Raw genomic sequence first — 26,189 nt, forward strand, 5'->3', positions numbered from 1 at the left:
CTCTTACTATTGATTTTCACCGTTTATTATTTATTTGCCATCTAAAAGGCCATTCTACTTCTCATGCAGAGTTTATCTTTGATTTCATGTCGGCTTCTAATAGTTTAAGGGTTTTTCCCCCTCATCCCTCAGTGCGTCAATAACAACAGGTAATCCCTATTTCTTTTTTTCTAGTTTTTTTTCACTTTCCTTTAATTTAATTAATTAAATATGTTAGTACTGTGCACTACATGAAGAAAGCGTAGGCAAATATCTCAGAGAATTGGGCTTTGCTTGATTTGTTAGAGGCAGGGCTTAGCTTAATTCAGCCATTGTCACTTTGGTATGTGCTTGAATGCTCATTGGTTATGTCTATACTTGCATGAACTCTCTTTTTCTTGTAATAGTAGGAACCATCCCTTGTTGAACTATTCTAGCTTTCCATGATCTCTATATGGTTCTGGTCTTTGCTCTCTTAAATGCTTTAATTTTTTCATTTTTCCTATTATACATTCCTTGCATTTTTGACTCATTCTACCATACAACTAAAATGACTATTCTATTCAATTCTAAACATCAATGTCAAAGGCTAAATAAAGTCTTTAATCTCCCATATCTTTTAATTTTGTTAAGATTTCAATGTCAGATGACTATTAGTTGTGAGACTTATAGCTAATTCTTTGTTTGTCATGCTTTAATCTTGTTTAATCTTCTTGGAATTCTTCAATGGTTGCCGGTCACAGCAGGCTTCTTGGGACTTACCTGATTAGTATTATTAATATCTATAGTTTTTGTTTTATTAATAGTTACAGTTTTCCTTTCTAAAATATATAGTTTTTGCTCCTGGTTAACCCAATGTAAGAGTGTACCATTATTAATTAATGGAAATTTTGACAGGATGGGACTCAGAGGAAGAGATAATAGCTTTTCTGATATTGCGAAGAGGGTCACTGCTACTTCGCCTTCAATGAATAAGAAGCATGTGGTTGTTCAAAGAGAAGAAGAGCTTCCTAGACCAATATCAGGTTGTTCTCAAACTGTATCCATTGGATCACAAATTCAAAGAATGGGTCCTATCTGTACAGCCAGGAAGAAGGTTGTTTCTCTTTCTCCTCAGTTGTCAATAGAAGAAGATGTTGATTTTGTCAAACAACTTGGTAAGGAAAGATTCTCATCTGCTGCTGATGACTCCATGTGGTTGTCTTCAGGTTGTATATCCCCTTCATCATTTTTCGAAGAGCATGAATCGTCGAGTCCCTTTCATCTTGTAGCTGATGAATGCTTAGTTTCATGGCTCTCAACATTAGCAGATTCATATGTTTCTTTGAGTAAAGGAGCCTCTCTTTCTATCAGCTCTAAGACAAAACCTGAAGAAGATAAATCTCTTGCTCTTGCTAAAGTAGTATCAGGAAAAATAGCTAGGGAAGGTTTGGAGGATGAAGGGGAGATTACTTGGCAATTGCACCCACGAGGAAATTATGGAACCGGTCCTCCTGCAGAAAGTGCTGAAAGAATCAAGTCTTCTTGTGGGCAATGCAGTGATGAATCCTCTAGTGATGGCAATTGTTTGACATCTCACAGCACCAATCTCGACTCTTCTTCTCAGGTATCAGATACGGACACAACAAGTTTCATGGCCTCTATATTGAATCTTGATGAGGATGGCTTCCATTGGATATCAAATACAGAGTTGGAGTTGGATTATTTCCAGTCATGTTTCCCTAGTCCATCTAGCACAAGCTTTTGGGATTCTGAAGCTAAATCTAGCACCTCTACTACCATTAACAGGAAAGATGAAATAACAGAACCTAATCTGTCCTTAGAGCAGACTTCTGAAGCAGAAAATGTGGAAGATTTCAGTGCTGATGAGCCACTTTTCTGGCCATTTGATAGGAAAATTGATTGGAATTCTGAGGAAACGTGGGAGTACTTCTCCATGTCTCCTCGGAAGGAAATAATAAAGGTTACAACTTCTGAGGGGACCTCTCCTAGATCCATCGACTCTGAGCTCAACAATAGGAATGTGTATCCTCCAAACAGGTGTAGGAGAAAATTGGCATTAAAGTCAGGGTCAACAGCATCAAAAATATTAGAACTGAATCGAGGAAACAAAGGCTGCGACAGCAGCAGCAGCGGAAGAGTCAAAAGGGGAAACGCGATGCCATCAAGGTTGAGAGAATCAACCAATGACTCTGCAAAAATAGTACCCTTAGACATTGACAATCAAATTCTGCCACTAAAAGTTGGAGAAGTTCCCACCACAAAATCAATTTTAACAGGCAGAAACTTTTGGGAGGATGAGTTTTCTTCAAATGAAGAACTTTCAATTGAGGCAGTACTAGGCCTTGGCGAGTTTGATGGGCACGAGGGCATTGATTCAGAATTCAATGAAGGTGTTTTCTTCCTTGACGAGGCTCTATGAGTATTTGCACACTATTAGTTTTCTGATAAAAAGATGTAGGAATCAAGCCATATCTAGATTCCAGGGAAAAGACATTCACTAGAGTTTCCACTTCTTAGGAACATTTATGTCAGCATACAGATTTTATTTTTCTACATTAGATAAAGCTGCATAATGAAGCAGACGCACAAAAATTTTAGATGGAACATAATGTCAAATTAACGGTATATCAGCGTTTCTCATGTTATTGAAACATGGACTCAAATATTAGGCAAGAATAGTTTTGCTTCCATTTATTCTTCAACCTGGAAACAGAATCTTCACAGCTTGGTTTCTGGTTTTGCACAAATCTTCAACTCTGTGCCAGCACTTATAAAGTCCCAAATCCAATTTGCAATTCCAACGTTGAACAATTGGTTCAGTAGAAAGTTATATTCTCTGCTTTATTATATGAACTAGAATTTCCTCTGTCATCGAACTGTCACATTTAAAACATATTCTCCAGATGTAAAGGTGCACCCTGTATATTTATTTAGGTAGCATGTCTATCCCAGCTGCCTTTCATAACTTTGTACGACCAATAATCCCCAATTGCTATCAACAATTCATCATTGTTTATGTATATAAAAACACACACGCTCTAATCATATGAAGTGAACCTGTGCACACATTCTGCTAATTAAATTTCCGAACCTTGTCAATCTTTGTACTTTAGGCCATAAGATCTCTCTTATGTCATTCCATCATTCATTAACCTGACATGGATAATAAAGTGTGTTTATTGTCAACAATCAAAATGTTGGGAGATGCATCTGAGTATTTAGCTAATTAGTTGATTCATTATCTCTCTGTCTAAAAAGTAATATTCGAATCCTCTCTCTCAATTATAAAAAAAAAAAAAAACCAAAATGTTGGGAGACAAAAATGACTATTGTGCCCATCAATTGTATGATCGAAAGAAGCATGTCGACCACACAAGGATAAAAGGAGGAGAAGATATCAAAGAAAACCAAAGAGAAAAGTTACTGAAGCTAGTCCTCCCGTGACAAGTATTGGAAGAGTTCCACAGCCAGAGCTCTTATGGATCTAAAGCAAGGTGCACTACGTTATTTCCTCCCTTTTATTTTCTTCATTTTTTTTTTGTGTTTCTTCTAAAATGAGTTATTAAATTCCATGGATTGTGAACTTAATTTGTTCAACTATTTTTTAATTAAAATTGAATGACACCAGCTTAAAGAAATGCTATTGGTTTTTTTTTTTTTTGACACTTTTATTGTTGAGGTTTATGATTATGGCTCCTTTACACTTAATCTTTCGATTAAAATAACTTTATTTTTTATTGCAAAATAATGTTTCCACTCTGTTTTGTTGGTAAATACTAAAATTATACTAGTACCCTTCTATATCAAAAAAGGAAAATTGTAGTCAGCCCTTTATAATGAAAAATATAGAGGAGGTCCTTCCACCTCCAAGGCTTGGATACTTTTCTCTTTTTACTCCTTAAAATCTTGACTACTTAATCATTCCCTATCCTTTGTCATGGTATTCGCTATTCCAGTCGCTATGGAATAGCATATAAAAGTTTTAAGATCAAAATGTCTTTATTTATTTTAAAAAATTACAATTAAAAATCTAAATGTGATTATAAGGCTAAATCTAGATCTCCCTGACCAGATCCGATCAAGAAAACACTAGATCTGGTGCTTAGTGGCCAAATCCGACCACATCTCTAAGTAGTCAACTAGAGGAGAAGAAAAGAATTTAGTATAAAAAGCTTAAGTTTTCAATTATATATTACCAAAAATTAATATTTTAAATTTAAAAATTAATTAAAGTTATTAATATTTTAGTCATAATAATGTTTAAATTTTAAATAAAATATTAATATTCAAATTATAAATTAATTATTAATATTTTAAATAAATTATAAATTATTAATATTAAAAATATAAAATAAAAATCAGATATTGTAATAAAAGATATTTTTATCTCTTTATCACTTATTCTTTTGTTATTTCAAAATTATTTGTATTAATCAAATATTGAAATAAGTCATAATAGCAAATCTTACCTGATTTGATTGCATAAATCAAATTAAATAATAATTATTTTATTCTATTCCTACTTTATTTATTTTTATAAAATAATTATTCAATGAACCAATGAATAATAATTATTCATTTGACAATCAATCTTGTGTAGATTGAATGAATATGAATAGCTTTTGTTGGTCACTCTTCTGAGACTTTCATTACATTCTTGTTTTACACTAATGCTGTATCTTTTTCCCTTTTACAATTTACTTGTTGGGTTCAATTTACCATTCAATGGAGAAGACATTTTCCAAGAGTTTCGAAGCATGGCAGATACCCCTATGAAGATGATCCTCAGAACCGAGGCCCTTCGAAAGGTATCTCATTTTACTTCCATTGTGATGTTTAGGCATTCGCTCAACAAAAGGACCAATATTGTGTGTTGCAGTATATTTATGAGACAAGTGCTTATCCCAAAGAGCACGAGCAACTAAAGGAATTAAGAGAGACCACTGTGGAGAAGTATCAAAAGAGGTACTAGTACTGTTTTATATTTCAAAGAAAAGGCCATTTTGATTTTGAAGGAGCTATCCTAGAAACAAATGAGATGATTTCCAGGTAGGAACCATTTTCAGAATACTTGGTTGATTTTTTTTGCAGGAGCTTCATGAGTACGCCTGTTGATGAAGCACAGTTCCTCTCTATGCTTGTAAAGATCATGAATGCCAAGAAAACCATGGAAATTGGAGTTTTCACAGGTTATTCCCTTCTTACTACTGCCCTGGCATTGCCTCAGGATGGCAAGGTAAGTCATTTATGCCTATTAATTGACTGTTACTATTTAACTTTTGCAGCTGACTTGTCTTCCTTTCTGGCAGATATTAGCAATTGATCGTGATAAAGAAGCTTATGAGTTTGGATTACCGTATATTAAGAAAGCTGGAATAGAGCACAAGATTAACTTCGTTGCATCAGATGCCATTTCAGCTCTAAATGACCTTGTTAACAGCGTAAGTCTACCGTCGCACTCCGCCACATATAGCAAATCATCAGATGGGTACATCCAAGTTTTAATTTGACCAAGTTTTGCATGTAAGATCCTATAACTTAAACGATCCTCCATATATACATTATTGTAGGGTGAAGAAGGGACATTCGATTTCATATTTGTAGACGCTTTGAAGAGCGAATACCTGAAATATCATGAGCTGACGATGAAATTTGTCAAGATCGGAGGAGTTATAGCTTATGATAACACTTTATGGAGTGGATCGGTTGCACAAGCTGAGGACCAAGTGGAGATGCCAGGTATTAGATCATTTAGAAAATTCGTGATCGAATTCAATAGCTTTATCGCGGCTGATCCTCGAGTTGAATCATCTCTCCTTTCAATTGGTGATGGCGTCACTCTTTGCAGGCGTCTCTATTAGCGAACTGCTCAATCTCTTCCAAGAGTTAAGGATTGTTTTGTTGCCTGATGAGTCTGAGTAATCTTTGACATATTATAGCATGTATGACTTTAATCTAGCTGGTACATGCATGTGCTCTTATAGCCGTGGTGGTGTTTGCTTATACAGCCATGGTTTCTATGTAAGGTGTAAGTGGGGGGGGGGGGGGGATTTGTTATGCTGTATGGTCGTTTATTTCTGGGTTATGTTTGGTCGGGCTGTTGAGCCTGCTTCTTGTATTTAGCAGACCCATGGTCTGGGTCCTCGTCCTCTCATCATAGGGTTATCATTACTAGGGCTTGCCAAGTTTCTGTTGTCATACTTTGGTGATTTTTAATAAGTTCATCTTATCCAGTTCATTTTAATATTATTTATCACAAAATTATTAATTATTTTATATTTAAATTTTAATTATTTTTAAAAAAATTATACATCAATTAATAAATCAAATATTCGAGTGTCATTTTTATTTTTTTAAAAAGTTAACTTAACAGGTATATAGTGTTTATATTTATATGTTTTCTAAAATCTTCTTTATTCGTATTTGAGATTAAAATATTTTATTTATATTTTTTAAAATGTTTTATGAGACACATATACTATATTATTTATTTTTTAAAATACATATATAATGGTAAATTATATAACAAAAAATAATAATCTCTCATCTCATAGAAAATCAAATCTTTTTATTTCGAAATATGACTCAAAACTTTAATAATAAAATATCAAATTTTAACCTAAAATAAAACATGAATCACATTCCGCACTTTCCTGTTGTTTTCCTACTATTTAAGGTCCACCAAACTCCTTCCATTGGCCAACGACTTTCACGTGTCACAAACGTGCTGTAAAGTCAAGTCAATGATAGTCCAAGTCAAATGTAATGATAACATGTGTCATCCACGTGGACCAGACTCGCCAAAATTTTTTCTAATTGAGGTGGCCTGAAACGACAGCCAACCTACCTACTGGATTAGCTTAGAATTTCTCATTTTTCTTTTTTTTATGCTTAAAAAATTAATTTAAAATTATGATTCCACTACATAAAATTTTAAAAAATAATATTTAAAAATTTTAAATAAAATTTTAATTTTTTATTATATTCAATAAGTATACATGTATTTATTAAATAAATTATTATAATTATTGATTGTTTAATTATAATTTATTTTTTATATTTATAAAATATTCACGTGACATTAATATAAATAATAAAAAATTTTATATAATTATATTATTATGTTATATCAATATATCACGTTATTATTTATGATGACATATCAACATATTACGTCAATATCATATAATATTTTTATTAATAATTTAAATTTATTAAATTTAAAATAAAAATATAAAAATTTAATTAAATATATTAAATTATATAAAATTTTTAAATAATTAATAAATTTTTATGTATTATTAAAATTTGTTGTGCTTTTTTATTGAAAATAGAATAAAAAAAAAAGCAACCATAGCACGTCATGTAATAAAGACTAATAATGGAGGTCGGTTGACAAAATGAATTCATTATAATCTTTTTAAAAAGTTGTCAAGTTGATTTTGACATAGGACGGAGAAGTGTATTCTAATAAGATTCCTTCCACTAAGTGCATTTTTTGTATTATAAAAAGTGTTAATGCATTAATAATAGAATCACGTATTGTAAATTTATTAATGTAATAATATAAAATTGTACATTTTAGTATTCTATAAAAAAAAAAAACAAATTGAATTTTCGTTCTCTTCTCCAAGTTCTACTATCCAACTTCCATGTGGATTAAAAAAAAAAAGAACATGCGAATTTATTTTCTTTCTTCGAAGTATTAAGTACGGGGCTTTAGATATATTAAAATTTGATAATGAAGTAATATATTAATTAAAAATATATATTAAATTTATCACAAAATCTAAATGATTTAGTAAAATAATTTAAGTTTCCATAAAAGGAAATCCACCTGCAACTGAAATTAGAACTTAAAATTTTATTTTAAAAGTTTTTGAGTTTGAAAAACCAAAGTAAGAATTATGAAATATTACATGTACTTAAGAATTAAAAATTTATTAATGCATCGGTATCAATTAAACTCTATATAAATTTCTTTTTTTTATTCATACAACTAAAATATTCATGAATATATATATATATATGTATAAATGTGGATATTTAGTAAATATTTTAAATATTCATAAAAAAATCACGAATTTTGTTGAATAATGAAGATATATGCGGAAATATAGAGGATATTTTTCAAAATATCCATGACAATTTTTATTGATAAATAAAATTAATGAGTAATCTTTTAAAAATTTGTCCAATTTATTACTATTTTTTATAATATATTAATCTTGATTATTTATTTTTCACTATAAATATTAGTTGATTTTTTTACCGGTATATACATATCCCTAATTTGGAGTCCTCTTTATTTCTACCCATATAAATATCAAAAACAAATAAAAGATTAAATATAGTATAATTATTTTTTCACCAAGAAGATTAATCAGTAATTTAGTGGTTTAATAATTTTTATATGGAACACGAAATCCAACACCAGCATGAGAACAATCCATAAAAAAGCCGTTGGGTTGTACCGTACTGCCATGCACCCTTGATCGGTGAGCGCAAACAGCACGCAAACGAACGCTTTTGCCATTTACAAACACAAAACGCCCCCTGGGTTTAACCTTTATTTACCAAAATGACACTTCACTTGTTATGGCATTGAGGATTAAATATATAATAAAAGGGGGGTAAAACAGGAAGTTTACTGTTACTGTGAAACAAAGTCTGAAATCGAACCTTCTTTCCTACTACTCCCTCTCCACTCTGTCTAAATGGGTCCTCTTTTCTGTTTTTCTTTTTGCTTTTGACTTTCCAATGTGACGATTTTTTCTCAGAAATTACAAAGCTTTGATCTTTACTTGTAATATATAAAAGAAAAGAATACCCCTTTTTTTTCTCAAGCAATTTGATATTGTGTTAAAAGATTGTTTGCTGATCATTTCTCCTTTCAGGGTAAGAGGTTTTTTTTTTTTTTTGCTTCTGGGTTTTGTTGGTTTGATATAATTTTGATGTGGGTTGTTTTTAATTTTCTGGAATTTTCATGTTTTTAGAAAATCTTTGGTAATTTGACCTTTTTATGCTGTATTTTGTTGGAATGTTATGAGCATTTCATTTTTAGTAATTTAGATTAAGTTGATCCTGTTATGTTTGAGTTCGACTCTGCTGATGAAAATTAAGATTTCGATTCATCCTGACTTTCATTAATTCTCCATAATGTTAGTCTTTTGTGATTTATGCATGAACTTTGTTTATAATCTTTATTTATTGATGGTTCTTGAAGAAATTAAAATTTTGGGTTTTGTTTTTGTGCCTGACGATTTGCCTCCAACATTAATGGTTCCAAGTTACCTATAAAAGAAATTAAAGATTTTGATGTCATTAATGTGTAAGCATGTGCCTTGTTTTTAAGTGCAAATTTGCCGAATTTTCTTGTCTTGTCTTCTTAGAAAATTTAGATGTTCCCATGAAAGTTGAATTACCTCATGGTATTTTGTGTAAGATTTTGGCTCTGGTACATTTAGTTGTAAAACTGACCTTATCAGTTATTTCCTTTTGTTCCTCTTTCTGCAACTTTTCTCATTATAGATTTTGCAGTGGTAGTTTTTAGCTCCTTATTTCTCTTGATGTGTGATTTTGATCTTGTTACAAAAGGGTTCTTATTGCTGGTAGTAATGATTTCAAGGAATGATCTGCATATTAATGGAAAATGTTGATATCTTCAGGTTCTTCGTACCTAAAAACCTGTTTCCTAGTGTCAGACCAAGATGCGTGCACCATCACTGCTTGCACAATGCTTGCCAGGCTTGGTGCCCCAAGATCGAGGAAGCCAAAGCGTGTCCACTGTATCAGAGAGAGATGTCCATCTCCCTTCACCAGCTGTGGAGATTCTCCCTTCAAAGGTGTACTTTTTTCTCCCTGTCAAGAATTACTTGTGAAATTTAAATGTGTTACTTAAGATACAAATGGTTGACTATCATGCAATGAGATTGCTTAGTATGTAAGTGATGGGGATTAAACTTGCTTTCAAAATTAAGACATTCTGCTATTGTGCAGACAGCTCATCCTTATAAGTATGCTGGGGATAATGTAGACTTGCAAGGGCTCAATGTGTTCAAGGTATATTGACTTCTTTTTGGATTGCTTTATCAGGCAGCTTCGTATCTTTTCTTGCTCACTTTAATATTTTGTTAGACTTTCCTCTCTTTCTTCCCTCTTTCACATCCACACATACACATGTGGTGTTCATGTATATATTTGTCCTTTCAGTAGTAGTACTATTTTAAAGACACAGCTTCTGATATGCATGCGGATACTTTTTGAACCTTTTACAGGGAAGGGTTAGCGTTGCTGATATTATTGGTTTCACCGGTTCCGAACTGATATCCTCAAAACCTGAAGGTAGGGCATATTAGTTATGCATTAATTTTTAATGAATGGTACTTTTTATTTAAAAAGTTATGTTTATTGTTACAAAGTATTGATGTCAGTTCATGTGTTGACTTGTCAAATTAATAAGTTGTAACTAACAGCTATAAAATAATTTTGTTTTGCAGGGTTTCTGAAATCTTGGGACAGCTCTATCGATCTTGTTAACGTCCTTAAGCATGAGATTCGTGATGGACAGTTGAGCTTTAGAGGGAAAAGGGTGCTTGAGGTAATGTATAAAAAAATCTGAAAACATTAGCCATCGGAGCATGTAGTACTTGATTTCTTTTCTTTGAATTTATTTTTAACTATTAACATGATATCTCAGTGTTTTCCTTTTCTTTATTGAAAAGTGTGTTTTAGATCCAGATGATATTGTTAAAATGTTTGGTAAATGTACTCAGAGTAGAAAAGGATTTTGGCTGTTATGTTCAGCTTGAACTAATCAACATAAATTTGCGCTTGAATATCTTTGTTCTTTGCCATTTTTAAACAAATTCAAACTTTATTTTGCAATTTTAGAATAGTTCTAGATGTTATAAGCTTCCTTGCTCTTGTGCTTCTCTGAATTCCATGCATGGAATAAAACCTAAGAGTTAAGGAATTAATTTCCCTGTTTTCTAGTTCTCCTTGATATAGAATGTGAGCTAATCATCCTATTTGATAATTCTTACAGCTGGGTTGTGGCTATGGACTTCCTGGGATTTTTGCTTGTCTGAAGGTATGCTCCATTTATTGATTTTAGATTGTTCCTCTTATGTGCTGTCTGTATCTCTTTTATCTTAGTAATTCTATTAGATATTAATGGTATCAACTATTAATATATTGGGAATTACACACACACACACACACAAAAAGGGGTAGGTAGGGGGAGTCTGATAAATGAGAGCAACTGGCTTAGACATATGCTGAAAAATAATCAGTTATTTTTATGAAAGATCTACTTCCACTCGATTTTATTCATTTTTTCTGGTACAGGGTGCTTGTACAGTGCACTTTCAAGACCTCAGTGCAGAAACTATTAGATGTACTACCATACCAAATGTTCTTGCAAACCTTGAGCAAGCTCGGGACAGGCAGAGTCGACAGCCTGAGAGTCCTTTGACTCCATCCAGACAAACACTTGCCCCAACAGTGCACTTCTATGCTGGGGATTGGGAAGAACTCCCCACTGTATTGTCTGTTGTTCGGAATGATGTGTCTGAAGTGACTACAGGAATGAGCTTGAGCTTCTCCGAGGAGGATTTCATGGATGGATGCAGTAGCCAAGATGGTAGCATCATAGCACAGGAAATTTCCTCAAGGAGATCAAGAAAGCTTTCAGGAAGCCGGGCATGGGAAAGAGCTAGTGAGATAGATCAGGGAGAAGGTGGTTATGATGTTATTTTAATGACAGAAATTCCATACTCAGTTTCCTCTTTGAAGAAGTTATATGCACTAATTAAGAAGGTTAGTTTCTTAACTTGTTAGTATTACTTATGACCTTGGTTCCATGAATTAGGAAAGAAGGGTACCTCGGTCTTCATCATGTCCTTGTCCATTTTGTGGAAGATTATGAAATATTATTGGAAATAATTGGGAACGGTATGTAGATTTAGATACTTTTGTTGTTGCTGCTGCTGCTCCTATCCTGGCATTGAACTAATTTTGAAAAGACTGAATAGATAGGTTGAGAGTAATCTGCTCAATAACCCTAAGTGGTTCTTACCAACTAAAATTATCATGATCAACCTGAATGATTGGTTACAGCAAAAGGAAAAAAAAGGACTGATGGAAGTGACATTGGCATCTGGACAAATGCCTGATTTGAAGTAAGCTTGTGTTTGTATTGAACCTTAGGTCACGCCCTAGCCATATTGCAGTATACATTTTTGACTATCTGCTTTCTGCCTTGATGCGATTACTTCTATTGACTTCCCCTCATAATTTCATTTTCTTTTAGCTGGATGCATTATGAAATTCAGTTTTGGGTTTTTCTATGTTTATTTTCTCTGCATTTCAACTGTAATTTATTAATTTTACTCCACGTTTTGCACAACCAGTGTCTGAGGCCTCCGTATGGAGTATTATACTTGGCAACAAAGAAGAATTATGTTGGCTTCAACAATGCAGCACGGCACCTCAGAAGTCTAGTCGATGAAGAAGGCATATTTGGAGCCCATTTAATTAAAGAGGTGGCTGATCGAGATATTTGGAAGTTCTTTCTCAAGTGAAACAAAGTCCAGAACCATGCATAAATGCCTGCTAAACTGATTACAAGTATTGTCTTTTTGCTTTTCTGTCCTATTGGTGTAATACATATAAGAAATTGTGTTGATTCTTTTGGTAGTAATAATGAAATTGGGATCAGAAAGATTACTGAAGGCTAATTTTGCTACCATGTCTGTTGTATTCTTTTTATTTTTTTCCCCTATTTTGTTCCATTTTAAATGTAAATCAAACAGTTAGTTAATTCAAAGCCTAAGATTTAATGTTCTTTGTTATATTGATTTTTCACTGGTTTTTTGCATAAGAAAGGTGGAGGTGGAAGCTTCCTTATTGCCTGCTTGCCAAATATGACTAGTTGTGAGACTATTGACTGGGTGGAAAAGATGGGAAGCGATGGGTGTACAGCCGGAAGACTAATCATACTCAAATGTTAATATTGTAAGTACAAAATATCAGTATACATGCAAATATGAAAAACAGTAATACTAATATTGTTATATATGTCCACTTATATAACTAGATTACTATCAAAATCTGAGATAAATATCAAATTTGCCATACACACTGTAACTCAATTGAGTTTTTCATTATACTCTACTTCAATTGTGTTGAATTTTGTCACTGTACTTTATTTTGATTGAACTTTTAAATAAAAATTAGCGATAAAAAAGCATGCCATAAGTATTCTATTTACACAATTTAAATCAATTTGAAAAATAAAAATTATGACGTTAAATTTCACATTAGACAAAAAATGTATATAACAATTATTGACAAATCAATTTTTTTTTAATAATTCTTTATTGTCAAGTAAACTTTTTTCAATTTTATTACTATCCACCAATCAAAATTATTGCTGTTAATCATTATCCAAAATAGAGTTAAAATTACAATGATAAAGTTGAATTCGACGGTGACAAAATTCAATGCAGAGCTATACAGACAGTATAGTAACATTTGAACGTGTCTGTTACACTGGTAATATAGTTGTTTTATCATTGCGAGTCTTGATACCCAAAAGAAATGGAGGTGAAGAAGAAAGACTCCAGGGTACAAACAGTAGGAGAGAATGGCAGAGTGTAATTAACGATGGCGTTCAACATAAATCCATGGTTTCACAATATGATCAAATTGAAAATAGAACTAAAATTATGTCGTTCCCAAGTAGGGTAGACCAAACTGTTAATGTCCATTGAATTGGACAAAGTAAATACATGACTGTATGTTGAAGAAACTTGTCAATGCTGTCTTGCCACATAAACTGCAAGAATTACCCATCCCTGTGAGAAGACACCAAAACTATACAACTCCATGAGGCCTCACAAACATAAACAAGTAGATACACAAATAAGCCACTAGACACGGGTTTGAAAGAATGTTCTTCGATGTTGCAAACTTATTTCATTCAAAAAGGAGCATTCACTTGGCTTAGATGTCCACCACCCCGCATCATAGGAACTGTGCGGGTGCAACTAAACAAAGGTGGATTTGCAAAAGTTTGTGGTTGTTATGAATTACCTTGCCTTTGGTTTTCAGTTAAACTTCTCCACACCATCCTCCCACAGTGCATCAATGTCAAGATTGCCATCAAGAAGAGAAGAGGAATCCCAATAATGCAGCCACCAGATGCAAAATTTATCAAAGTCTTGGGAGAAATGATGAAAAAAAAAGAAGGAAAAACAAGTTGTTAAGAATTATGCACGCAATCCTTGCAAGAAAACATTAAATTCAGAAAGGATGGGGACAAGCTGCAAAAATTTACAGTACAGCTAAACTTGAGAGAGAAGGGAGCTAATTTGACCATTACAAGTCGGCACATACAAACTATTGACGTGTCAAAGGAAAGGCAGTTTGTTTCATAACCAACAGCTATATTCTAAACTATCTTGGGTTAAATGATTCTACAGGCACCAAAGAGTGAGCATCAACTCTTAGGGCTACTTCACCAAATTCTTTTTCTACAACAGCATCATGCATTTCAGTATTACTAATATGATGAAGCAATTTATAGCAAACTGAACATGGTGCCTTCCAATGACCAACAGGAAAAACCTTCTTGTAATTCGGCTTGTTTACAAACAACCAACATGAGAGCTTGCTTGTAGCACTGGTCCTTCTGGTATTTATAGGAGAAATGCTAAATGTAAAACAACATTGTTTCGAACTAAGCACTAAAATTTCCCCTTATTGTTAGGGTCAAAAGGATGCCAAAAGAAACTGTTTTGACCTTCTCATAATGCCCCTTATCAATGTCTATTATGAAAGTGTAACATCAACATAGCATACTTTCACTTTTGAAAAAAAAAAAAAAACAAAGGCCAGTTATATACAAATAAAGCAAACCAAGGATGAGAGTTTCTTTTCTTCCGCTTTCTTAACTTTGGAGGGAATGAGAGGGGAGGTGTATCCACAGTTCAACATTACAAAAGTTATTCTTATTTTGTATGCCAGAAAAGGAAAAACCATACTTCATAACCAGTAGACATGACAGTTACATGATTAACTCTTTTGAGCTACCATTCAAGGTCTAATTAGTTTTCCTACAGTGTTTCCGGTTTAGTATTCACAGCACAGAGACCACTTCCTTTAAACAAGATTCTCTTCTTCTTTAAAACCGAGATCACAATCCTTGTGACTTCCAACCATATTTGTGCCTACCTGCCAAAGTCCACAATACCCCAATTAAATCTTAGTATTCTTGCTGCCCTAAATTTCCAGCAATTTTTTCCTTCAGTTTCAGCCCTCTTTTGAGATAAGCTGTTCCCTAAACCTAACCCTAATTCCTACCATCGGCATAAACCCTATTTTCCAAAATTTCTAACCCTGTCCTATATAAAACAGGTCTGAACAAATGAAGTTCATCCACTTCAGCAAGAAAATAGATATTAACAGTTGTTTTATGCCTTTCAATTGCATGGCTCAAATTGATATGGCTACATAGCAAATCCATCCATGGAATCAAAACTATCACTGTTTAGAGATTAGCATTTTTGCAAATAGTCAGACTTGATAAAATGTCCATCTGAACATGAAGGTATGACATAAACATGTAAAATAAAAGTAGGCTTACCATCATTCCAGCAGCAAGATGGACTGAGGGAACAAAAAGTTGGTCCACTTTATTCCCTTCAGCATACCCATTAAATGCAATAACCATTGAGAAAGTGTGAATCGTTACAAATGCAAGAGCAATGATTGCTGCAATGATAGATAAAAGCTATTAGAAAATACAAACTTAACTGCAAATCCAATTTTTACACAGTTTGTAAGAGGTGTCAATCCACAAAGAAACCAACTAGTCCTAGAGTTCCATTCCAGTAATCCAATCTCAGTCTAAGGTAGCATGAAATGAAAAACAGTGCATATAAACTGCAGATAGAGGTATGCTTGATGTATAAATGCAATTGACAAAGATATAAGATGCATGTAACGAATTTATAGAAAAAACACATAACTCACCAGAAACAAGGAAAAATGGTATCTGTGAACACCTATCAACAAAATAGGTTGCTGGACCAAATGCCGGTGTTAAGAGGCTAACACAAAAGAACACTGCATGTGCCACACCATGACCTAACCCGCCAGCTGATGCAGTTAATGGAAACATATCAGTGCATAAATCAAATGAGCAAGAAATACTGTTCAGAAAGAACATAAAAAGTGATAATAATATAATTTATTATTTCCAGAAAAACCAACAAGAATAAGGGAAAAAGGGGATCATAATATGGCCAGATTTATGCTTATAATCTATATTCCCAATAAACATGTCTTGCATACAACATGAGGCTTCCTAGAATTAGAATCCACTGCAAAGTCAGTACAGCAAAGGGCCTGACTGAATAATTGAAAGGGGTCATTTTACAAACTGCAGAAAAAAATCACCTTCACTCTGTCCTACAACAGTGCTTCAAAAATACAAGTATTTTTTTGCCCTTTATGTATCAATTCTAACAGAAAAATCTTTGCACGGTCAATTCCAAAGCAAGTACAGAACAGTATTTTAGACAACCAGATGGTGAATTTAGAAACGTCTTCAAATCTTACCTAGAGCAATTTGCATCTTATCCGTCAGATATAGGCGTGGCTTTGAGACCCTATCAGCAAAAGCATCCAATATGTCTTCTAATCTCCTGAGAAAGTTCATATGAGCCTTTATCCAACTTGGGTTCACAGCAAAACAGCGTTATACACCAGTACATAACTATACAACTAATGAAGGACCCTCTCTATGTTCTTTAACACTCTACTTGTTTCATTGACTTTTACTACTTCAGTTTTATCATTTCTTTTTCTCTTCTTCTAAAGTTTGCTACAAAAATTGAAACAAAATGGCAGATAGCAACAACTACATTATTGATTAAAAATAAGCAAATTACAAAAATAAATCACCAACAAAGTACAAATCACAAGTTTTCGTTCTCCCTAGATAAGAACTTACGAGTGTTTTTACTTTCTACTTCTGAAAAGAAAAGACAGGTATCGAGGCGAAAACAACTACCTAAAAATAATTGAATTGGCTTACTTGTAAACTTTCCAGAAAAGAAGGCGAAGTCCTTCCTGAAAGGCAACGGATGAGAATATAAGAATTGCAAAGGGCCACCATGTTGTTGATTTCAAAGGAAGGAAAGCTCTCCATATTCCAGATAATATTATCAAACTTATAAGCCAAACCAACGTACTGCATTACAACGAACCCAATTAAAATTTGAAAGTGACCAACAAATTCAGCGTTTAAAAAAATAGGAAAAAAAAACCCAGAGTTGGGTTTGTTTGATGAGAGTGAAAACGGAGGGAAAATGAGGGAAACCTGGAGAGGAGAGTGAGGATCAGGAAGGGTTTTTTGGAGATAACAGAGACGAAGAGTGAGAGAGACGGTCCTAACGCCAGCAACGCGTACCCTATCCCTGCCGTTACTGTCATTGTTTTTCTCTGATTTTCGTTTTCTCTTCTTCGCTTTCCCTTGACATGAATTGGAATGGTGTTGGAATATTAAGCTTTCTTCATTGAAGAAATACGATCATTTTCCCCTCGCCCCCGGTTCCTCTATTCAATCCCATGGTGGAATTTGCTAAAAGGCACTAAAAGTTTTTTAAATATTCAGTTCAGTCCTTCCATTTTTTTAATAGAGTTATGTAACAATAAGACCATCGTTGTAACAACTTATAAATGTTGGGGAGTCAAAACGGAGCAATTGGAAAATTCAGCGATCAAAGTAAAACAATTTATTAAAAGATGAGGGACTTACAGTTCATTTTAACATTATGCTGATTGCCTGGGCCTAAGCATGTAAATGACTGAATTCCTCTAAAGAATGCACTATTTGTGCAAATACACTTTCCATTTCGGCAAACATATATGATCAAACCTGCTAGTCCTTCCTACTGAGTGCAAATAATTGAAATCAACTACCTCATGCTGCTGGTAAAATGGAAAACAAAACATCAACATCTCTAATCGTCAAATAGGATATCCATACATCTAATAGATATTAGAATAAGGGGGTTGCTGTAAATTACAGTCCAATTTACCCGGCCGCTGATTTCCCACCCTTGAGGGTATCAATGAATTTCCGAATTAGTGTTTATATAGGTTTGTTGTAAGAACTATACACTGGTATTGCCCCAAATTCATATTGCTTCTAAGCCCTTTCACAAAAATATACAAAGGAAGGTCCACTCCTAGCAATACTTGCAAAAACATCCTATCCACAGCACAAGATAGAACAACCTTGACTGATGCTTTTCCCCCCTCCTGGGTTGCTTCGTAAACAGAAGGGCAAATTTTGGAAGAGAGAAGAAAATGACACTAAAATCCCTTTGCAAGAACTAACTTGATGAAAGCTTTTTTGTAACACCAGACTTTTTTACTTTGGAGGACGGGCTTGAAGTTTCCTTGAATGCAGACGGGCAAAACTCAGTAATGCTGCAGACTTCACACTGTGGCCTGAGTGGAGTACAAATTGTCTGGCCAAATCCCACCTGTTTTAATTCAAATTTAGTCATAAAAGCAAGACATTGTTTGGCATTAATTGGATAAATTCAAGGGCTGGCACATGGGTCTTTTGTAACATAATATAAAAAGAAACTGCAGCATACTTGTTGAAGAAAGCAAACTATATAATCAGATTATTTAGTTTTATAAAATAAGGATCTGGAATTTGTTACTTAATTATCTCAAGATTGGAAACTTCTCCAAACTTTACAATGAGGATATTGGAAATTTGAAATTGTGCTTCATGTTATGTAGGCAAACTCACATACTCGAGGCTAATCAGGAAAAGGAGATTTTATACAAATAAATCTACAGACCCTTATCGAAAAGATGATAATCTATGCATGCATCTAAATTCATCCCATCTAAGCGTGACATATGTATGTGCATGCAAGTCAGATAAATGAACTAGCAATACATACCAAAAGAGGGTTAATTGGGACCCATTCCTCCTTTGGAAGCCACTGTTGCAATGCCACTCTTGTTTCCTCCGGATATAAAGTTTTCTAGCAAACCGACACGATAATGAGTACTGATATGGCATTTGGTTAGTATGAAGAGGGAAAGGACATCCATTAAACAAATTTGTCATGGAAGAAAGACAACTTGTATTTCCTATTTGTAGTGACTCGGCACTAATACATCAAATTATTTGTATGAGGTTTTCTTTTTTTTTTCTTATGCCATTATTTGTATGAGGTTTTAAAGTTCACTTGACATAGATTGAAGTTGTATGAACATATTTATGAAGAAGTGATGATTAGGAAAAATAAAAATGGGGAAAGAGAGAGGAACAAATATTATTTCGCTTCTTTCAAGTAAAAGTTGTCACAAGGTACAACAACTCTAGAGGCCTTCCATCCACTTGTTAACCATAACTTAGGTGAGTAGAAAATATTCTGATGACTTCTAACTGGGTTGTTTCCCCGATATGTTCCTCCAAAAGGTGTATTAATGCACTCATCAAAATATTTACAAGCATCAAATCCATGTCATCTCCCTTCAGAAGCTAGAAGTAATGATGTACATAATCAGTGACAAAAGGGCAGCTTCATGCAATTACACCAAAAAGGTAGCAAAATCATGTCTAATACATCTGCTGTTGCCTTGAAATGCTGAAATGCATTACTAAGTTACAAAATTTGGAATTGACTACAATCCTGATTAAATTCAGATGGATATGTAAACTAAGAAGTTTTAATATTGGAAATGATTTATGTATGAGGTACCTGTTTTGTGCCTGGCCGAGACACCCATCCAAGCCGATTGCAAATGCGGTGCACATGAGTATCTACACATATCCCTTGAACATCATCCCATGCAATATTCATAACCTAAAGCACCCCACAACCAAATGACTTTAGAAATCCAGCATACCTCCAACTTAAATAAGTTATGCAATTAGCCCCTACCAAATGAGCCATCTTAGGGCCTATCCCTGGAAGTAAGAGTAATTCCTCCAATGAGCTTGGTATGTCCCCATCATACTTCATGAGACAGATTTTTGCAATTTTCTTCACATTAATAGCTTTCCTTGTATAAAACCCAACCTAAAACAAACAAATATGAAATTTCATAACTACTGCAGTAGCTAAGGAGAGCGCAAAGCGAAGGGGAGAGGGGAAGAGATAGAGAAGGCAATAGGATTAAAGTTACAGGCAAAAAATGCATCTTTCACAGTAATAATTCTTCAGGTTAGTCACTTAGTCTGGACTTGCACATGTCAAAAAGTATATACCTACTTTTTCAAGTGACTCCTAGAAAAACATACCGGGTAGATCAAGTCCTTAATAGTTGCTTCATCAGCTTTATCAATGGCATCGGGAGTCATAAGACAATTCTGAATGAGACGTTGAATTGCACCTGCACAGGGGTATCTTTGTGAGAGTGTGAATAACATAATTGACAAAGTCAGGATATCCGATTAACACAAAGGATCATAATATCTACATCAGAAAATACAAAGCATCTGCAAGGTTTTAATGATGACAGCCTCACATAATACAATCATTTACATTTCATATTATGCATCCTTAGCTAATTGATAATGTGAAATTTGAAAGTGGCATTGGACTGCTTCGAAGCTACTCTTAGTTGTTTGCATGACCATTGACAACACAACAAGTTGTAATCTTGTACCACTATAATTTTGAAGCAATTCACACAATTAAAAAAATCTCCCAAATTTACAGGTAATAGAAGAAACTCTAATATGATTCCCAGTGTCTAGAATGATTATGTACTGCTGTATACTTTTCTTATTACAAGGAGCAATTCTTCTCCCCATGAGTCCAGCTTATCTATAAATTCAAAAGTGTATAACTTCCTCTGCATCATTCCCCTCCACAGTTAAGACTACAAGCATGAACTCTTAAGGCATCCCTTAAATTCAAAAGTGTATATTTACTTTAGAGAATCTTGATATGAGGATTGAAATTCACCAATCACAATGAACAATATATGCATCATGCATCAGGTTTCAATGATGATGCACTTTTTCACTAAGAACATGAGAAAATTTTTCTGAGGGATCCAGTTGTAAAAAGGAAAAATGAACCCATATTGACAATCAACATTAAACACTTCTCGCTGAGATTTTATTATAAGGCTTTGTATTGGGAACAATTCTAAGCTGATTATAACACTTTGTGGCAGCTTTTATTAGGCAATCAAAGTAGAGACTTAACAGGGAGTCCTATTTTGATTTCTACAGCTATATTTGAAGCTGACCTATTTACTTTGTAATATTTTTGCTCTTTACCAAATGCTGAGACCAGTATCTTAGCAGTATTTCATTTTAGATTACAATTAACCATAACCATGATATGCTTTGAAGAGATCTATATATCATAATACAGTTGTCAAAGTATAATTCTAAAGAATTTTCTAATGGAAAACTTTTCCCTATCTCCAAGCAAACATGCACTAGTGTCCTGATTTCCTACCGTTGCAAGTTATAACCACAACATGCAATACTTCAACAAGATGATTAGTTAAAGAGGCATATTAATTGTAAATTAAACCAAAAGACTAGGAAGTTACCATGAGTAACATGATCTTTCGTTTGGCTGGATAGTAGTGAAGATATCAGGACAGCAAACCTTCTTTCCTGACAGATAGTGAGATATAGAAGACAAATCCATTTATAACATGTTTCAAGCATAAATAAAAGTTCCATGATATAGAAAAGCATCAGTAAATGAGAATCTGAAACAAAATGTCTTCACAACACAAGGGATCTTCAGCAAACACTGCAATAAGTACCAATCATTGATGAAATTGTAATTCCAGAATCCAGACCCCATTGAGGGAGTTTGAAGCTAGTGTCCTGGCTAATAAGAAAATATCAATATGTCATTATAAAACCTTTTGTAGCTAATGATGTGATATGAAACCTGTCCATCCATCTAACATATTCATGGTCAACATTGAATATTATACTACACCAGTTGGTGCTGCAAAGTGGCTATAATAATCACAAGTTATTTGTCTGCAAAAGGCATTTAAAACTACTTAAATTACAATGAAGTACATTCTCCATTGGCTTTATGGAGTCTCTCTAGCTAATAAATATGTGTGGATTCAATCAATTTTATGTGATGGTCTCAAATGATATAAAGCATGGTGCCCTTCTTTTTTAAATCCCAAATTTTGATGACAAATAATTCGTTAAAGACTCAAATACAAAATACAAGACCTTGAAGAACCAAAAATGGCACCAGAAATGGTAAGAGTACAGTATGAAAGGATGAATTAAGAATCACCAGAGTTCAATCATCCATTCTTCCAATATATCTACCTACACCAGAATGAAAGATTGTACCTTAGGAGGAAGAACACTGCCAGCTTTCTCACATCCCATAGTGTCTACAGGTGCATCTTCTGCAGACCTCATTTTACGGATTCCTTCAAGAACTTTTTCCCAGTTAGCAGGTGCATTGCCTGTATCACATCAAACACATCAATAGCAAATGCATCTGTAATTCAGAAGTTTATACTCTCAAAAGAAATGCACAAGGAGAATGTCTTGTTGATCAAAATTATTAATCATTCTATAATCTATATGGACATCTACATTAAGAAGAGACAATCTACTTAACAATCCAAACACATCCTTGAGGCAGAAGTCTATAAATATGCTACATTTAAATCATGATAATAGGATGAAAAGACCAACTGCAAACTTTGGTAACTTAAACAGACTATTTAATTCACATATAGGAGGAAAAGGTTTACAAGGTAGAGCAAATTGGCATGCACTTATAATTTCTCTTTAAAGTCAATAAACTCCTTGGGCAAACTCTCTTCTTCCCTTGCAATTTCAATTACCATTACTCATGCACAATTTTTCACCATTTACCTCCTATTCCAACTGGGGAAGCAATACCAGTTCCCACATTAATCTCATCAGATGTGGACTTTGACTTCCCTGCAAAGCCATTGCTATGTGAAACCAGTCAGAGCCAGGGACATTATCCATTAAAAATGGACATTAATATACAAAAATGAATATATGTATATACCACTGCCCATGCATTTGTGCATCTATGTGCTTGTTTGTGTTTTTTAGGATGGGAGTCCATATGTGCTCATGACTGCAATATGAATACAGCATAATAGCAATCTACAAGTTGCCCAGGATGGTGAACTAGTACAGCATCCTGATATTATTCCCTAATATGTCATAACTCCATGCATAGACATTGTCAATCTAATAAACTTTTTCGGGAAAAACTTTCACCAAATGCTATACTCATAGGAACATAGCATTGCAACAGAAATCTTACCAGACAGAGAAGGACCATCTACCTTCTTGTATGCAAATTCCTCTATGTCTGGTAGGCCACACAGCTGCAGACAAAATTTAAATGGTTGTATGGTTAAGAATTACTCTATCCTGCTAAAACTTACAACCAAATCTTTTAAACTAAAAAGAGGAAACTAGATAGCCTAGTTGATAAAGTCCTTTAGTACCAAAACCTAGGATCCAGTCCTATAGGATTTACAGGTTTAATTCTAAAAAGGAGGGCTATTCCATATTGTGTACTCAGTTTATTGGACCAAAAGAATCTTTACAAGTAAAAATGTAGTCAAACTTAAATTTTGAGTGATACAGTGATAACACACGGGAAAATATTTGATGCACTAACAATGTATAGCTTCTATAGAGTAGCAGGTCACCAAATCCTAACACCTTATTAAAGAAGTATTATTTTGAAGGAAATAAAAGACTGATATTAAAAACTGATGCCGTTTTGGGACCTTATCAACCTTTTATTTCCTTCAAAATAATACCTCATTAATGAGTAGTCAGCATTTGGTGGCCTGACCATGTATAGAAGCTATAAACTGTCAGCGCATCAAATATTAGTCCCTAACTCATTATCAAATGATGAATTTCACTGTATATGCATTTTCTAAAATCACACAGGATAAAAATTCAATTAGTCAGGAAGACCATTAGTCAAAGAAATAATCCTTCTTCCACATTTAAAAAAAAAAATACATAACCAAGACATTGTAATCATGTTTACAGCAGATAACAAACAAATGTAAACCCATTAATCATGCCCAAAAAAAGTTACATTAATATGAAATAAAAAAAGATTGCCGTCTGATTCTCAAGGGAAAAAAAGGGGAAAAAAAATAATGGCCTTACCTTAAGGCCCTTATTTTCTGCTTTGGGAATCTCTTGTACAACATCCACTGTCTTTTTAACCCTCTTTTTCCTTGTAAAAACTCGAACTGCTGGCACAGAAACGTTGTCCGTTGTTTCAGAACCTGCAAATTCCCAAAAGTTTACAGTAAGGAAAGAATAAGAAGAAAGTGATAGGACGGAGAAGAAATTTATAAGAATACAAGCACGTAAATAATATCTTTATTATCCCATTAGAAAACCTGGGTTTGGGTCTGAAGAAGGAACTTCAGTTGTTGATGATGATGAAAGGGTTTTGAAGGCGAGTCTTGTTTTTGGCATTTTGCTGTTCAATTTCATTCCTCCCAAGCCAACGCCAAATCCAAGTGGAAAACTTCTGGGTACAGCATACATTGTTTTTGTCTTCGTAATTTAGGGGGCAATGAGGAGTGTAGTAGGAAATATTATTATTTTAATAATTAGGAAAATAGAGGGTGAATTCAAAATTGATGTTTTTTCAATGCCTAATTCTTTTTTATGGTCAAAACCAGTAACATTCTAACACCTTTGCAATTATATTAAACTTATCATAGCATTTGCCCTGCATAATCCCTTCTACTACATTAGGTAACTGAAAAATAATGGTAATGAGTACCTCACACGCCATGTTAGGAGAAAATGGAATTACTGTTCAGTGTTCATTGAAAATAAGAGAGAATGGAATAACTAAACATGTCACCATACAAATTAAAATAATAAAACTAAATAAGTAATATTTATTATGCTAACAGTATAATAATCAGTAAATAATAAAATTAATTTTATCACTTTTTTTTTACAAATTATAATATTAAAACTTATAAACTTCATCCATAATTATATATATATAATTAATGATATAACTTATATATTATAATATTTTATATCAAAATTTGTATAAATAATAACTAATTATAAATAATATGTTATATAATCTAAAATGATAGCTAGTAAGCTTATTAAGTGTAATCATGTAAATAAAGTTTATTATAAGTTATAGTAATACTTATGTATAAATTAAATATATGTATATATAATATATTACTTTATTATATATATAAAATTAATGATACAAATTATATGTTAAAATATTTTATATATATCAAAGTTTGTATAAATAATAATTAATTATAAACAATATGTTATAAAATTTAAGGTGATAACTAATAAAATTATTAAGCGTAATCATGTAAATAAAGTCTATTATAAGTTATAGTAATGCTTATGTATAAATTAAATATATGTATATATAATATATGACTTTAATATACATATATATATATATATATATGAAATTAATGATATTACTTATATGTTATAATATTTTATATCAAAATTTGTATAAATAATAACTAATTATAAACAATATATTATAAAATCTAAGGTGATAACTAATAAAATTATTATGTATAACTATGTAAATAAAGTTTATTATAAATTATAGTAATGTTTATGTATAAATTAAATATATTATATATAATATAGTTATAAAATTATATATATTCATAACATTTTATATTATGAAATATTACTAAAATGTAATAATTATAACATATTAATATATAAGATATTTACTATCATATATTATAATATTCACATATAAGTTATATCGTTTAAAATATATAACTTGTAATTTTGTATTAATACAGATTTATAAATAAATATATATAACTAATATCAAATTATTATAATTATGATTTGTATATGTACATATAATACCCTAATATATTTTAAGTATATTATTAATCAAGTTTACTATCAATTCTTCTTAATATATATATAAAAATATTATATATATAAATATATAAAATATTAGTTTGGTTTTTTGAGTGGATTGGTCCAAAAGTTTTAAAACCAAGAATAGACCATAAAATCAATTGGACCAAACATTTTGGACCAATTAATCCAATGGACCAATTAAACGGAATCATTTTACTCAAATTGTATTTGGTTTGAGTGA

The 26,189-nt window shown here is 32.8% G+C and overlaps 5 protein-coding genes across 13 annotated transcripts; 3 read left to right on the forward strand and 2 right to left on the reverse strand.

Annotated features, from left to right (window-relative positions):
• The first annotated feature begins 944 nt into the window (after positions 1 to 944).
• LOC18602544 (uncharacterized) lies at positions 945 to 2,925 on the forward strand. The gene has a single exon (XM_018119084.2). The coding sequence runs from the start codon at positions 947 to 949 to the stop codon at positions 2,399 to 2,401; it is 1,455 nt and encodes a 484-aa protein (XP_017974573.2). The 5' UTR covers positions 945 to 946; the 3' UTR covers positions 2,402 to 2,925.
• Positions 2,926 to 3,342: 417 nt separating this feature from the next.
• Positions 3,343 to 6,226, forward strand: LOC18602545 (flavonoid 3',5'-methyltransferase-like). 3 transcript variants are annotated; one of them, XM_007033998.3, is made up of 7 exons: positions 3,343 to 3,476; positions 4,717 to 4,790; positions 4,862 to 4,947; positions 5,074 to 5,218; positions 5,292 to 5,423; positions 5,553 to 5,721; positions 5,831 to 6,226. In XM_007033998.3, the coding sequence occupies exons 1-7, from the start codon at positions 3,461 to 3,463 to the stop codon at positions 5,902 to 5,904; spliced, it is 696 nt and encodes a 231-aa protein (XP_007034060.2). In that variant the 5' UTR covers positions 3,343 to 3,460; the 3' UTR covers positions 5,905 to 6,226. The 3 variants fall into 3 exon arrangements, with proteins under 3 accessions (XP_007034060.2, XP_017974179.1, XP_088661645.1); XM_018118690.2 differs by having other exon boundaries at positions 5,553 to 6,226; XM_088805519.1 differs by lacking the exon at positions 4,717 to 4,790 and having other exon boundaries at positions 3,393 to 3,476; positions 4,823 to 4,947; positions 5,553 to 6,226.
• A 2,457-nt stretch (positions 6,227 to 8,683) lies between these two features.
• LOC18602546 (S-adenosyl-L-methionine-dependent methyltransferases superfamily protein) lies at positions 8,684 to 12,836 on the forward strand. 2 transcript variants are annotated; one of them, XM_088805126.1, is made up of 9 exons: positions 8,684 to 8,880; positions 9,651 to 9,827; positions 9,982 to 10,044; positions 10,260 to 10,326; positions 10,482 to 10,582; positions 11,030 to 11,074; positions 11,332 to 11,802; positions 12,103 to 12,164; positions 12,396 to 12,539. In XM_088805126.1, the coding sequence occupies exons 2-9, from the start codon at positions 9,693 to 9,695 to the stop codon at positions 12,400 to 12,402; spliced, it is 951 nt and encodes a 316-aa protein (XP_088661252.1). In that variant the 5' UTR covers positions 8,684 to 8,880; positions 9,651 to 9,692; the 3' UTR covers positions 12,403 to 12,539. The 2 variants fall into 2 exon arrangements, with proteins under 2 accessions (XP_088661252.1, XP_017975930.1); XM_018120441.2 differs by lacking the exon at positions 12,103 to 12,164 and having other exon boundaries at positions 8,690 to 8,880; positions 12,396 to 12,836.
• Positions 12,837 to 13,623: 787 nt separating this feature from the next.
• Positions 13,624 to 17,606, reverse strand: LOC18602547 (gamma-secretase subunit APH1-like protein). Of its 3 annotated transcripts, none has more exons than XM_018119821.2 (6): positions 17,372 to 17,595; positions 17,087 to 17,242; positions 16,609 to 16,694; positions 16,021 to 16,146; positions 15,632 to 15,759; positions 13,624 to 14,206 (listed from the first exon to the last, which is right to left on the reverse strand). In XM_018119821.2, exons 1-6 carry the CDS (start codon positions 17,482 to 17,484, stop codon positions 14,069 to 14,071), a joined length of 747 nt encoding a protein of 248 aa, XP_017975310.1. In that variant the 5' UTR covers positions 17,485 to 17,595; the 3' UTR covers positions 13,624 to 14,068. The 3 variants fall into 3 exon arrangements, with proteins under 3 accessions (XP_017975310.1, XP_007034065.1, XP_007034066.2); XM_007034003.3 differs by lacking the exon at positions 13,624 to 14,206 and adding an exon at positions 14,512 to 14,677 and having other exon boundaries at positions 17,372 to 17,606; XM_007034004.3 differs by lacking the exon at positions 13,624 to 14,206 and adding an exon at positions 14,739 to 15,219 and having other exon boundaries at positions 17,372 to 17,604.
• Positions 17,607 to 18,015: 409 nt separating this feature from the next.
• On the reverse strand, positions 18,016 to 24,680 carry LOC18602548 (endonuclease III homolog 1, chloroplastic-like). Of its 4 annotated transcripts, none has more exons than XM_088805511.1 (11): positions 24,454 to 24,679; positions 24,215 to 24,336; positions 23,343 to 23,406; positions 22,916 to 22,984; positions 22,379 to 22,497; positions 21,598 to 21,664; positions 20,327 to 20,418; positions 19,968 to 20,105; positions 19,785 to 19,889; positions 18,978 to 19,087; positions 18,016 to 18,542 (listed from the first exon to the last, which is right to left on the reverse strand). In XM_088805511.1, the coding sequence occupies exons 1-11, from the start codon at positions 24,602 to 24,604 to the stop codon at positions 18,428 to 18,430; spliced, it is 1,152 nt and encodes a 383-aa protein (XP_088661637.1). In that variant the 5' UTR covers positions 24,605 to 24,679; the 3' UTR covers positions 18,016 to 18,427. The 4 variants fall into 4 exon arrangements, with proteins under 4 accessions (XP_088661637.1, XP_007034067.1, XP_088661638.1 ...); XM_007034005.3 differs by having other exon boundaries at positions 18,978 to 19,061; positions 24,454 to 24,674; XM_088805512.1 differs by lacking the exon at positions 18,978 to 19,087 and having other exon boundaries at positions 24,454 to 24,680.
• Positions 24,681 to 26,189: the final 1,509 nt, after the last annotated feature.

Source organism: Theobroma cacao, chromosome 4 (assembly GCF_053813885.1).
Source record: "Theobroma cacao isolate CCN51 chromosome 4, ASM5381388v1, whole genome shotgun sequence".
Classification (NCBI taxonomy): Eukaryota; Viridiplantae; Streptophyta; class Magnoliopsida; order Malvales; family Malvaceae; genus Theobroma; species Theobroma cacao.

Bases quoted from the DNA above. Each gene is read 5' to 3' on its own strand.
- LOC18602544 (XM_018119084.2), top strand. From the start codon at position 947: ATGAATAAGAAGCATGTGGTTGTTCAAAGAGAAGAAGAGCTTCCTAGA.
- LOC18602545 (XM_018118690.2), top strand. The intron at 4,791-4,861 runs GTATCTCATTTT...TGTGTGTTGCAG, and splicing joins GAACCGAGGCCCTTCGAAAG to TATATTTATGAGACAAGTGC. The intron at 5,219-5,291 runs GTAAGTCATTTA...CCTTTCTGGCAG, and splicing joins CATTGCCTCAGGATGGCAAG to ATATTAGCAATTGATCGTGA.
- LOC18602546 (XM_018120441.2), top strand. From the start codon at position 9,693: ATGCGTGCACCATCACTGCTTGCACAATGCTTGCCAGGCTTGGTGCCC. The intron at 10,045-10,259 runs GTATATTGACTT...AACCTTTTACAG, and splicing joins AAGGGCTCAATGTGTTCAAG to GGAAGGGTTAGCGTTGCTGA. The intron at 11,803-12,395 runs GTTAGTTTCTTA...TTGCACAACCAG, and splicing joins TATATGCACTAATTAAGAAG to TGTCTGAGGCCTCCGTATGG.
- LOC18602547 (XM_018119821.2), bottom strand. From the start codon at position 17,484: ATGACAGTAACGGCAGGGATAGGGTACGCGTTGCTGGCGTTAGGACCG. The intron at 16,695-17,086 runs GTAAGCCAATTC...GAACTTTCTCAG, and splicing joins CTTTTCTGGAAAGTTTACAA to GAGATTAGAAGACATATTGG. The intron at 14,207-15,631 runs GTAAGCCTACTT...ATTTCTCCCAAG, and splicing joins ATCTTGCTGCTGGAATGATG to ACTTTGATAAATTTTGCATC.
- LOC18602548 (XM_007034005.3), bottom strand. From the start codon at position 24,604: ATGTATGCTGTACCCAGAAGTTTTCCACTTGGATTTGGCGTTGGCTTG. The intron at 20,106-20,326 runs GTATGTTTTTCT...TGTTTGTTTTAG, and splicing joins TTAAGGACTTGATCTACCCG to GTTGGGTTTTATACAAGGAA. The intron at 18,543-18,977 runs GTATGTATTGCT...GAATTAAAACAG, and splicing joins TCCCAATTAACCCTCTTTTG to GTGGGATTTGGCCAGACAAT.